Below are 14,003 nucleotides of genomic sequence, written 5' to 3' on the forward strand. Positions count from 1 at the left end.
TGACGTTTTCAGCGGTACCATTTTTATTTATATTCGTCTTTTTGATCTCGTTTTATTCCATTTTTTGTTTGGCGGTATGATGATAAAGCATTGTTTTTTGCTTCGGTTTTTTTTTTTTTTTTTTACACAGTGTTCACTGAAGGGGTTAACTAGTGGGACAGCTTTATAGGTCAGGTCGTTCCAGACGCGGCGATACCAAATATGTGTACTTTTATTTATTTTTTTTGATAATATTTATTGATGGGTACATTATATTTTTATTTTTGGTGGATTATTTTATTTTATTTTTTTTCACTTTGACCGTTTTTATACTTTTTTACTTTGTCCCACTATGGGACTTTCACTTTATTTTCTCTGATCGCCTGCATGGCACAGGAATGCAGCACCATCTCTGTGCCATGCAGGCTGTCAGCGCTGGACAGGGAGAAGATAGTTTGGAGACGCACTGCGCATGTCCAAAAAATCTTCCTGCTGTCTGGTGACCCGGATGTTGTCATGACGACATCGGGTCGTCATGGCAACATCCTGGAAGCCGCGGCAGACAGCGCTGGAGGCCGGAAGAGGAGGTGAGTATCGGCGATCACCTCCCCTTGCCACCGCAATGCTGCGATCGACTTCGATCACAGCATTGCGGGGGTTAATGTGCTGGGAGCGGTGCGGGACCTCTCCCTGCACATAGCCCCGGGTGTCAGCTGTAACAATCAGCTGACACCCGGCGGCGATCGCGCCAGCACAGCCTGTGTGCGGGCGAAATCGCCAGGGCGTATAAATACGTATCTGGTCCATAAGTCCCAGGGCACAGATATATATTAGTACGCCTTGGGTCGGAAAGGGGTTAATATATTGCAGTCATCATATTACATAGCACTGTGTGCTTACAACTGCTCATTTGCCCTTTATCCAGCATCTGTTTTCCATTAGGTCTATGACATCACTTGATTGAAAACTGACTAGCTTAAATTTTCTAGGCTGTATGTACAAATAGGAGGTCAATTTTCTCTGCACAACTTTAGTCACTGCAAAAGTCTATGGCAGGGAGGAGAGGAGCAGCTGCAGGAGTTGAGGAGGGCAAGGAGTCATGCAGGGACAAGAGACTTCCTGTTTCTACTTAAAGCAGAGAAAAGAAAAGACAGGAAAAACGAGCAAGTGTAAGTACACAATGCTGTATAACATGAGGATTGCAATATATTTAGAGAATAAAAACTTTGATGCTTCTTTAAAAGGTGTACACCATTTTCTCCAACACCTACAGAATGATGACAGATGTTAGAAAAAGGGGTTGGAGGAGCACGTGTAAATTAATTCACAGATCTCTCATATTGTATAGAAAGTTATATATCCAAACTGAAAGATGACATGTGCATAATTATTTAGTACAAAATGTAAAAAGGTAAGAATAAATTCTCTCAGGCCAAGCTAGTTCTTTTCAAATCATTCTTTTATAATCAACCAAAAAAAAGTTTAAACAATATTTCTATTGTACAAATGTTTGGACATCAAAGTAACTAAAGCATAGTAACAGAACAGTTATAAAATACACTTGTTTTGCTTTTATTAGTAATGGCATGTTCAGTAATAATAAATTTCAATGCAATACAACTAAACTCCAGTAACTTATGCAGACATTTTACTCCACATCATCTTCAGTCAGATTCTGAGCACTTCCAATCCTCTAAAAGACAAAACAGAAAAAAATTAATAGTCAAGTGTAACTGTACTTTTTGCAACTTTTTAGAATAAGTTGTCACGTGTATATAAAGAAATACAATTTATCTGACCATTCTAGAACTTGTATCCAACATTTTCACCAGTTTTCCCTTCTGCAGGTTCTTTCTCTTAATTTACAATTCTGTCTGAGCTGGTGGGAGAGGATTAGTTTGTATGATGTCTCTTCTACACCTCACAAATACATTCCTGCTCTATTTTAGCACTGAAGTCAAGCAGCAGCTTAAGGCTGCATGCCCACTATGCGTTTTTCAAGCGTTTTTGCCGCGGAATTTCCGCAGCGAAAACGCCTAAAAAACGCTTGGTAATACGTGCCCCATGGTCCCCAATGATAATCCGCATGTGCTGTGCACATGCTGCGGAAATTTCCGCTGCGGATTATCATTGCGGAAAAATACGCAGGATGTCCATTAATTTTACGGGCACGCAGTGTAATTGCTGCCATAGACTTGCATTGAATTGCTTAATATCCGCATCACTACATGTGCACATGCGGATATTAAGCGATTCAATGTGCGGATGGTACCCGGGTTTGGAGAAGAGGAGACTCTCATCCAGACCCGGGTACCATAGTACCTGTTAAAAAAAGAATTTAAAATAAAAAATAAACATACACTCCCCTTCTGATGGCCCCTGGTCTTTTCTCCGCTGCGCCCAGTCTGTTGTATGGGTCGCGGTGGTGTGAAAGGACCTTCCATTACGTAATTTAGTCAAGTGACAGGTCACGCGACCGCCGACATCAGCAGTCGCGTGACCTGTCACTTGACTAAATGACGTCATGAAAGGTCCTTTCACACCACCGCGAGCCATACAAGAGACCGGACGCAGCGGAGAAAAGACCAGGGGCCATCAGAAGGGGAGTATATGTTTATTTTTTATTATTATTTTTTTCCATTTTTATTCTTTTTTTCAACTATTAATTTGGTCACACTATTTAAATCCATGCCGGTTGCATGGATTTATATAGTGTGACCAATTTGTCAAGCACTTTTCCAAGTGATGCTAAAATAACTTGGAAAAGCGCTTGATAACCCGCATGCGTTTTTCCTGCCAGGGAGATGCGGAGAAAATATGCAGCATTTCTGCATCGTGGGCACTTAGCCTAAAAGCAAATATACAGCAGCCCTCAGCTGTCTGGGTAAAACACTTGATAGACAGCTCAGCACAACTTTCTTCTGTCTACTTCTGCCTGTTTACTAACTCCTCCTCACACCTTCCCTCTCCATAGACTACAATGGGCTGTGTCGCATAACACCACAGTGAGCCTTCAATCAGTCTTGACAGAGCAAAATTAATTTGAGCTGTTTTGGGGGGTTTTTCCATAGAAGATGACAAGTTCAGGAGGCAGTGGGAGAGGAAGAAGTGGCTAGTAAGTTGGGAAGGAAGCAGATTTCTCTGATAAAGTTATATTGGAAACCTTATATTCCACTGTACTGTATTAATTTATGCAAAGTGTAAAATACAATTCCATTTTAAAAATTTGGATTTAAAAAAAATATACTGATTTGACCCAGACAATATATAAATACTGATATATCACTGCAGCCCTGTAGTCAGGATGTCCTACATAAATGGCAGCAGTAATTCTGCATGTTACTCTGTAGCTCAAAATACAAAGATCAGCTAGATCATTAAAACCAATATTGTGCCAGTAGAACAGCTCTGATTCTGGACCACAAGACCACTGAAACTGTCCTACAGTATCCTGCATAAAGACGTTAGCAGCAGATCCTTTCCATTCTCAATGCTTTTTTCCCCCAGTGTGTCCTAGTGATGCTCAAATAGATTGAGATGTGGAGAATCTGAAGGTCAAGTCAACACCTTCATTGTGCCAGGGCGCGTTATCCTAAATAAAGTGGCTGTTGTATTAGGGGATAGCTTGCAATGTATCTGGTCTGCAGTTTGTTTGTGCAGATAAGTGTCAAAATAAAAATATTGCCTGGCCTGTGTTCACGGTGTTTTTGTTATGTGTTTTTTATGCGCAGTTTTGTCACAAAACCTGGAGAATCTTAGTCCAGCAAAGTGAATGAGATTCCTCAAGTGTCATGCTGCAAATCTGCATGTAAAAAATAAGCAACGTGTCAATTCTTTCAGCACCTTTGCTGCAGAATTCACCCTAACTAATGAATAGGGGAAAATCAGCAACAAAACCGCAACAAAATAAGCATGTGTTTTATGCACATTTTTTCTTGCCAATAGATGCAGAAATTTCTGCTTCGAATCCTGAACATGTGCACATACCCCTTACCATGCTTCTTCCTATAGTGCATCCGGCCATCCACATCAGGTACAATAAAATATGACGGACAAGACCAGGCCACCTTCTTGCACTTCTCCATGGTTTATTTTCAGTGCTCACCTGCTCATGTGACTCACTGAGATTGTGCATTCATAATAATTCTATGGTTGTCCTTCCTTATTGAAGACGCTCTAACCAGGGCTGTGGAGTTAGAGTCGGTGTCCATTTTGGTGGAGTCGGAATAAAATGGACCGACTCCAACTCCTAAAATATATAATAAATTGGGTGCAGTAGTTCAATGCAGTTTGTGGGGAATATTTTTTCATAAGATTTTGGGAAAGTTATGAAATGTCCTATAAATGTCTGTCCTGTTCCTGATCTAAGGGTCTAGACTTTTAGCCGAGATGAATCTGTGCTACAGTAAATTTATCACTTAAACATGAGCCATATATGAGGGAGTCGTGGAGTCGGTGTCATGGAAATTGAGGAGTCGGAGGTTTGGTTTACCGACTCCACAGCCCTGGCTCTGATACGGTCTTTAACATCACAATTTGGCTGAAATGAAAGTTGCTCAAATATGTACACTAGCACTTTTTTTTTTTCTTTTCAGCACATCAACTTCAAAAACTGACTGTTCAACTACTGAGTAACATATTTCGCCCATACTCCATCTCATTATCATTCACTTCCCCTGGTTTTCATGTTTTGGTTGTTCAATAACAAAATCCATAATCTGAAAGCAGTAATTTAGATAAAGAAAGAATGCGTGGTATATTGATTCTCAATAGCAGCAGAAAGGTAATTACCTGACTGATTGTAGGTAATTTGGTCAGAAGCATTTGGAAGACTTGTGGTGGTAAAGTCTGCTGCAAAACCTGAAGTAACTGTTGAGGTTGTCCACAGACGGCAATGGCATTTGTTAAATGATCAACTCCTTTTTCAAAATCACCTAGTGAAAAAAGGAGAATTATTAAGTGGTGGCCTATATTGGAATCCACCAACTTTAGAATAAAAACACAAGTCCACAAATTCAATGCAGAAGCAAAAAACTACACCAACTTTTATGCAAATGTTCTAAAATAAAATACCAAAGTCTACCTGTCAATTATATTAAACACAAGGCTGGGGCTATACAAATACATTTCTCAAGATCAGATCAGATCAGATATCAAGTTTTACAAAAACTTCCATAAAACAGATTAAACTTTATAAAAATTATAAAAGATTACATAACCCTACTCCTTCAATACTCAAAAAAAAAAACACATAACCCTGATTAAATTAACCACAGACTGGGTTGTATGGAAGATGCAATTGAATCGAGGGCGAGATGCAAAGATCACTTGAATTGCTGTCCAACATTTTTAAACTTCTAGGTGTATTTCTCCCTTAAACACCATTTGCCCTAAGGCTACGCAGCGACTTTATTTGCAACAGGTTTATCCGTGACCAAAAATCACTGTATGCCACTACTAAATCGCAGTATAATTGAAGTTAATAGGGATTGCAACCAGGAAGGTGCTGCAAGAAAATCGCAAATAATCCAAAAGGGGGTCTATTTTTTTTGCATCCTTCTAGTTACGATACCCTGTGGGTCACAACGTGACCAAATTCACTTGCTTTATGCTGCGATGTTGCAGGGGGCATACACCGATCTTTAGCTGTGCTATCAGTGTCACAGTTGCTGTGTAGCCCCAGACCTACTAATAAAATGAAAAATAAGTGTGACCAAGAAAAAAAATGTAAAACCTTGTGCAAGTAACTCCTCCCCAAGCTGAATTTCTTCCAGGAAAAACTTCTGAACAGCCTCGGCATCTTTAAGATCAGGCAGCTATGAGAAAAATATAAATCATAGTAAAACAGCCATAGCAGAGATTAGGAATTTTGCCTTAACATACTCTCACTTCAGGCAATAATATAAAACTTTCTATATATCAAATAAGGCTGCGTGCCCATGAGCTTTTGCCGCGGAATTTCCGCAGTGAAAACGCTTAAACAATTGGTAATACGAGCCCCATGGTCCCCAATGACAATCCGCATGTGCTGTGCACATGCTGCGTATTTTTCCGCAGTTATAATCCGCAGCGGAAATTTCCATTAATTTTGCGGACACGCAGCGTAATTGCCGCCATTGACTTGCATTGAAACGCATATTATCCGTGTCAGCACATGTGCACACACGGATATTATGCGATTCTATGTGCGGATGGTACTCTGATTTGGAGAAGAAGAGACTCATCCTGACCCAGGCACCATAGAACCTGTTAAAAAAAGAATTTAAAATAAACATATACTCACCTTCTGATGGCCCCCGGTCTCTTCAGCGATGCGTCCGGGCTGTTGTACGGGTCGCAGTGGTGTGAGGACCTGCCATGACGTCATTTAGTCATCTGACAGGTCACTCAACCGCTGACGTCGGTGGTCGTGTGACCTGTCACATGACTCAATGACGTCATCGCAGGTCCTTTCACACCACCGCGACCCATACGACAGACCAGAGGGAGCGGAGAAAATACCGGGGGCCATCGGAAGGAAAGTATAATCTTTATTTTTTTTATTTACCATTTTTATTCTTTTTTTCTTTTAACTATTACTTGGTCACACTATATAAATTCATGCCGGTTGCATGGATTTATATAGTGTGACCAAGTTGTCAAGCACTTTCCAGGTGATGCTAAAATCGCTTGGAAAAGCCCTTGATAACCCGCATGCAGAAATGCATGTGAAGAACGCTTGACAAACGCTTCTACCTGGCAGGAAAAACGTATGTACAATCCGCATGCGTTTTTCCTGCCAGGGAGAAGTGGAAAAAATATGCAGCATTTCTGCATCGTGGGCACATAGCCTTAAATGAACAATTATAACAGAATCATCATCAACATTATAACAGAATCATCATCAACATTATAAAAGGAATTATAAGGCTATGTTCTTGTGTTGGATTAATTACATTTTTTCACAGAACTTATGGCAGAAATCCGAAGCTTAAAGAGTAACAGTCGTTTTAATTTATAATTCATAAATACACATCAAAATACTTTAATACAGTATCTCTCATCAGAGAAATCTGCATCTCTCTCTTCCTGGACTGATCATTAATTCTCAAAAGTCTCAATTCATGGGTGAAATCTGTATTCAGTGAAGATAGACTGTTTCATTACTGAGAGGACAGTCGCTACTGATAAGAATTTATGGACAGTGGAATGTAAAAGTTTGGGCATCCCGGTCAAAATTACTGTTCTTGTGAACAGGTAAGCAAGTTGTAGATAAAATGATCTGTAAAAGGCCTAAAGTTAAAGATGACACATTTACTTTGGATTTTTTTGGCAAAAATATATTTTTTTCATCTTTTACATTTCAAAAATTACAAAAAGTAATAGTACCTAGTAGCACCCCCTTTTGAAAGTATAACAGCTTGGAAACACTTTATATAGCCAGCCAAGAGTCTTTCAATTCTTGTTTGAGGGATTTTCATCCATTCTTCATTGGAAAATTCTTCTAGTTCTGTGAGATTACTGGGTCGCCTTGCATATACTGCTATTTTGAAGTCTAGCACAGATTTTCAATGATGTTCAGATCAGGAGACTGTGAGGGCCATTGTTAAACCTTCAGTTTGCGCTTTTTGGAGGTAGTCATCCTCTTTTCAACTTCAGCTTTTTAACAGATGGTGTTATGTTTGCATCAATAATTTGAAAATGTTCCCCGTGCCATTGGCTGTAACACAATCACAAAGCATGATTGATCCACCGCCATGCTTAATGGTTGGTGAGATGTTCTTTTCCTGAAATTCTGTGCCCTTTTTTCTCCACACACACCTTTGTTAATTATGACCAAAAAGTTCTATTTTAACCTCATCGGTCCACAGGACTTGTTTCCAAAATGCATCAGACCTGTTTAGATTATCTTTTGCATACTTCTAATACTGAATTTCATGGTGAGAACGCAGGAGAGGTTTTCTTCTGATGACTCTTCCATGAAGGCCATATTTGTGCAGGTGTCTCTGAAAAGTAGAACAATGTACCACAACTCCAAAGTCTGCTAAATCTTTCTGAAGGTCTTTTGCAGTCAGGCAGAGGTTCGGATTTGCCTCTCTGGCAATCTTACAAGCAGCTCTCACTGAAATTTTGCTAGGTCTTCCAGATGTTACCTTGACCTCCACTGTTCCTGTTAACCCCTTTACCCCCGAAGGCTGTTTGCACGTTAATGACCAGGCCAATTTTTTACAATTCTGACCAATGTCACTTTATGAGGTAATAACTCTGGAACGCTTCAATGGATCCCACTGATTCGGAGATTGTTTTTTTGTGACATATTGTACTTCATGATGATGATAAAATTTCTTCGATGTGAGTTGCGTTTATTTGTGAAAAAAAAACACAAACGGAAATTTGGCAAAAATGTAGCAATATTTAAACTTTGAATTTTTATGCCATTAAATCAGAGAGGTACAGGTGCATCTCACTAAATTAGAATATAATGAAAAAGTTTATTTATTTAAATTCTTCAATACAAAAAGTGAAACTCATATGTTATATAGAGTCATTACACACAGAGTGATCTATTTCAAGTGTTTATTTCTGTTAATGTTGATGATTACGGCTTACAGCCAATGAAAACACAAAAGTCATTATCTCAGTAAATTAGAATACTTTATAACAACAGCTTGAAAAATGTTTTTAAAATCTGAAATGTTGGCCTACTGAAATGTATATTCAGTTAATACTTGATCGGGGCTCCTTTTGCATCAATTACTGCATCAATGCGGCGTGGCATGGAGGCGATTAGCCTGTGGCACTGCTGAGGTGTTATGGAAGCCCAGGTTGCTTTGATAGCAGCCTTCAGCTCGTCTGCATTGTTGGGTCTGGTGTCTCTCATCTTCCTCTTGACAATAATTCTCTATGGGGTTAAGGTCAGGTGAGTTTGCTGCCAACCAAGCAGTGATACTGTTGTTTTTAAACCAGGTATTGGTACTTTTGGCAGTGTGGACAAGTGCCAAGTCCTGCTGGAGAATTAAATTTCCATCTCCAAAACGCTTGTCGGCAGAGGGAAGCATGAAGTGCTCTAAAATTTCCTGGTAGACGGCTGTGCTGACTTTGGTCTTGATAAAACACAGTGGACCTACACAAGCAGATGACATGGCTCCCCAAACTATCACTGATTGTGGAAACTTCACACTAGACCTCAAGCAGCTTGGATTGTGTGCCTGTCCACTCTTCCTCCAGACTCTGCGACCTTGATTTCCAATTGAAACTCTGTGACCTTGTGGAGTCTGTCAATGACTGCCTTCTGGACATCTGTCAAGTCAGCAGTCTTCCCCATGATTGTGGAGCCTACTGAAACAGACTAAGGGATCTTTTTAAACGCGTAGGAAGCCTTTGCAGGTGGTTTTTGTTAATTATTTTAATTTACTGAGAAAATGAATTTTGTTTTTTCATTGGCAGTAAGCCATAATCATCAACATTAACAGAAATAAACACTTGAAATAGATCACCCTATTTGTAATGACTCTGTAGAATATGAGTTTCACTTTTTGTATTGAAGAACTGAAATAAATTAACTTTTTGATGATATTCTAATTTTGTGAGATGCACCTGTATGTGACCCAAAATGTTGTTGATGTTGATGTTGTTGCTGTTTCCGGTTTTTCTGACACTATCTCTTCCATCCCTAGCCCAATGCTCTTGGACTTGGAGATTGAATCATAACCTTATCAAATATGTTCTGTGTGAATCAGAGTTAAAAGAGGCTATTGACTCTTTTATCCAAACACATGCTTCTGATCAAACCTCAATCCCTTTACAGTGGGAGACTCTGAAATGGGTCATGAGAGGGATCCTGATAAAGCATGGTTCAAGGTTAAAGAAAGAGGGTTCGGAAAGTAGAAGAATTATTAAACCAAATTCACTCCCTTGAAATATTACATTAACAAAATCTCCTTGCCTCCACCCTTGTTGAGTTAACAAAGAAAAGACAAATTAAAAGGAATCCTAGATAAAAAAAAATAATATTTGCAATCCAGGGAAAATTAATTCAAAACGTTTTTTCTACGATTTTTCAGATAAATGCGGGAGACCGCTGGCCAGATTGCGTCACCCACGTATGACAGCTACATTTATGCCATATGTCAGAGGGAAGGAGGGTAGGGATGAACATAATCCCAAAGAAATTGTAGATCTTTTTAGGTTTTACTATGAGAATCTATACATCATTGTCAGGGAAATATTGAAAATATTCTCTCTCCCCCTGAAGCCCCTCTCACTCCTCCCTTATCCACCATTTGTCACAAGACAAGTGCTGACACTCCACGCAGCTGTCTGTATGCAAATAACACTACAAGAAGCTCAATAGCCTATTCTATTTAAAAGGGATTGTCCAGTACTTTTAAAAATATGCCAATGTGTTTTAATGATAAATAGAAGCTTCTTTTTAATTACCTCCTGGTGCTTCTTCTGCCTGTGAGCCGCGCTATCGGTGGCCGCTCACAGGCAGCACGTGACCCCCTGCTGACATCACGTCAAGTGAGGCGTGACTCAGCGCTGGGGTCCCCGCAGTGGCAGCTGGGTTGTGGGCGCATCACACCCAGCATCCACCGCGCACTTGAATGGGGACAGGGAGAGCGCGTGGTGGATGCTGCGTGTGATGCGCGGGGTAAACCCGCCCACAACCCAGCAGCCGCCGGTGGAACACAGAAGAGGGAACCTCAGCTGCAGCCTGGACTTGTTGTGACATAAGCGGATGTCAGAGCCGGCTGCCACGTGCTGCCTGTGAGCGGCCACCGATAGCGCCGCTCACAGGCAGAAACAGCACCAGGAGGTAATTAGAAAGAAGCTTCTATTTATCATTAAAAGACATTGGCATATTTTTAAAAGTACTGGCCAACCCCTTTAACATCGCAATGCATCTCCTCTTAGCAAAGACCTGGGATAGATTGACACCTTTCAGCATAGGGGAGAGACGGAAGGAAAGAGGAAATGGCTCGTTTAGGCTCAAAAGGGGTTTAACAAAGATTGCAGGATCTTTGGAGCCGAAATGAAATATGGAATAACTAAAGTTCCATATATCCGATAATGACGAGACCCATATTTTTAGTGGCAGGGTCAGCCAAGGAACATTATGCTTATTTTTTCATAGCCGTAAGCCCCTTGATGGGGCTGTGGCGCAAAAGTAACAAAATAGCAGATTGCAACTACGCCATGAGTGGTCTCTAAATGAAGGTAAAATCATAATAGAAAATATGATATCACTTTTGGGCTTCTGGGATCAACTAGCGATAAGTTATCCCAAAAAACAGGTATCTTAAATAAAATGTGCAGGCTGGAGACCAGCCCCCGTGATGTCAGCACAGGGGGTGTGTGGGCAGACCTTCCCTTAGGCATAAAAGAGCCAACTGAAGATTGATCCAGATTCATTGCCAGTGGGGTATAGATACTATAAGCAATGAATCGCGTTCGATAACGCTCAAATCAAATCGGGGAGCCCCTCCTCCAGCTATACGGATTTGTCTCTGCGATCTCTATAGTGAGTTTCTTCTGTAATCCTGTTTATTTTATCTGTCTATTCTGTATTGTCAATGTCCCCTTTCTAAAATCCTTATATATTTTTCTTAACACTGCCTCCCTTCTAGATTAAATATAAAATGTAATAGTTCTGTATCTTTTGCTTTGTAATCGTTCCCTCCCCCGAAACCATATACGCTACCAGAATGCAGGCGTTCGACCAGGCCTGTATTATATTCCAAATCTGGCTGGTGGTGGCAGAGAGTAATAATAATTGGGCTATCGTGAAGCTGACAGTGACCGTATGGGGGGGGGGGGGGGGGGGTATACACATATTCCATGCATTGGAATCCAGAGTTGTGATGCCATACGCTCACTGGTTGCTTGCCAATACCTACTTAGTGAGTAGTGGGGACCGTGTCCTCGCGGATACCTGACGAAATCCTGACAGAGTGACGGCACGGTGAGATATTGTGTGATCTCCCCGGTGTCGTCTCTGCGTTCCCTAACAAACATTAAGAACCAATTTGCAGACATGTCTCCCTCAGATCGCTCCAATAAGATTAAAGAATACATCCAGGAGACGCCTCTGCCCACGTTGAGTGACTCAATGGTGCAAACTCTGGAAGAGGTGATATCCATAGAAAAAAATTGATTCTAGGATACGAGCCTCCCCGTCCGGTAAATGCCCTGGCCCAGATGGCTTTACACCGGAATTTTACAAATACTTTAGAGAGCAACTCTCTCCAATAATGGCTAAAACCTTTAATGCAATTGATGGAAATACTGGATTTGTCCCTCAATCTCTAGGAGGCACATATTAGTGTTCTCCGCAAGCCAGGTAAAGACCCCACAATAATTGCTAATTTTAGACTAATCTCTTTATTAAATATATCGTATATACTCAAGTATAAGCCGAGTTTTTCAGCACATTTTTTGTGCTGAAAAGGCCCCCCTCGGCTTATACAAATTCCGTTGGTGGATAGAGAGAGTGAGTGAGTGAGTGTGTGAGTGTGAGTGTGTGACGGAGGAACGGGTTGCAGCGGGGGAGGAGCGGGGCACACGCCCATGGGCGTGGAGAGGAGGGAATATTCATTATTCTTTAGTAGCAGGCACAGAGGAGAGCTGAGCCGCGGTTCCTGACAAGACGCTACTAAACAGAATGCATATTCGCTCTTCTCCACGCTCATAGTCCTGGCGTGGTGAGACGTGAATATGCCAGGGAAGCTCACATCGGCGTCTGAGAGCGCATGCCTGTGAGGCCATGCGCTGCTCAGATGCTGACATGAGTTGTAGCAGGAGAACAGGACGTAGCGTTGGAGCAGAGGTAAGGAATGAAGGCGAGTATAAATGTTTATTTTTTGTGTGTGCAGTAATGGGCCATAGATACCAGGATTGGGGGATGAGGGGGTCCTATGCATACCAGGTTTGGGAGATGAGGGGGTCCTATGCATACCAGGATTGGGAGATGAGGAGGCCGTGCGGACAAGGATGGGGAAATTTACAAGTAGCAGCTGCACTTCCCACCCTAGGCTTATACTCGAGTCAATAAATTTTCCCAGTTTTTTGTGGTAAAATTAGGTACCTCGGCTTATACTCAGGTCGGCTTATACCAGAGTATATAATGTACATATTAAATTATTTTAAAAAATCTTGGCAAATAGGGGAGTAAAGGTGCTAACCTCTTTAGTTAATAATGATCAAGTAGGCTTTGTCAAAGGACGAGAAGCTAGGGACAATACCATTAAGACACTACTCATTTCTGAAGCAAAAATTGGGTCCACTCCACTATCTATAGACGCAGAGAAGGCTTTCGACGGAGTTCACTATGGCTTCATGGAGGAAGCTTTAAGTCAGATAGGTTTGGGCCCTTGCTACCTACAGAAAGTGATGGCACTATATAAAAGCCCAACAGCAAGAGAGAGTAAATAATTATCTTTCTGCTCCATTTGCAATTAACAATGGAACTAGACAAGGGTGCCTCCTATCTCCATTGCTATATGTAGTGGTAATGGAGCATCTGGCCAATGCTCTCAGAAATAATCCCAATATTCATAGATACAAAGTGGGATCTAAGTCTTACAAAGCAGCTCTATATGCAGATGATTTGTTTCTCTACATATCCCAAACACAAATAACGTTTCCAATGATTCTAAAAGAATTTGATAGGTTTGGATCAGTCAGTAATTTTAAAGTCAATTACTCTAAATCAGAGGCCTTGAACATATCTCTCCCACAGACTGAAGTCTCACAAGTTATGACTAAATTTCCATTTGAATGGCAGAAAGAATCATTGAAATATTTAGGGGTCCATATTCCCTCGGATCCTAATACATTATTTGAGCTTAACCATCAAGCTTTACTGAATAGAACATATTGAGATCTATTGAAATATGGTAAATTGAAGCCATTTCGGTTTGGAAGAATGAACGCCATCAAAATGGACATTTTACTTCATTTCTTGTACATTTTTCAAACAGTCCAGATCTCTCCTCCCCATAGTTTCTTTCGTAAACTAAGGTCAGCTATAATTAAATTCATTT

General features: G+C 40.8%; 1 protein-coding gene across 2 annotated transcripts in view; it reads right to left on the minus strand.

Moving 5' to 3' along the window:
- Positions 1-1,420: 1,420 nt before the first annotated feature.
- Positions 1,421-14,003, minus strand: part of TOMM20 (translocase of outer mitochondrial membrane 20) — a 30,505-nt gene continuing 17,922 nt past the window's right edge. For both annotated transcript variants that reach the window (XM_073671465.1, XM_073671467.1), the window contains exons 3-5: positions 5,714-5,795; positions 4,771-4,913; positions 1,421-1,672 (exon numbers count right to left, since the gene is read on the minus strand). In XM_073671465.1, the coding sequence (XP_073527566.1) occupies positions 1,628-1,672; positions 4,771-4,913; positions 5,714-5,795 (270 nt within the window). In that variant the 3' untranslated portion in view covers positions 1,421-1,627. The remainder of the gene's footprint in view (positions 1,673-4,770; positions 4,914-5,713; positions 5,796-14,003) is intronic.

This window comes from Phyllobates terribilis, unplaced genomic scaffold (genome assembly GCF_046119375.1).
Source record: "Phyllobates terribilis strain yellow unplaced genomic scaffold, ASM4611937v1 Scaffold_3__8_contigs__length_932513732, whole genome shotgun sequence".
In the NCBI taxonomy this organism is placed as follows: domain Eukaryota; kingdom Metazoa; phylum Chordata; class Amphibia; order Anura; family Dendrobatidae; genus Phyllobates; species Phyllobates terribilis.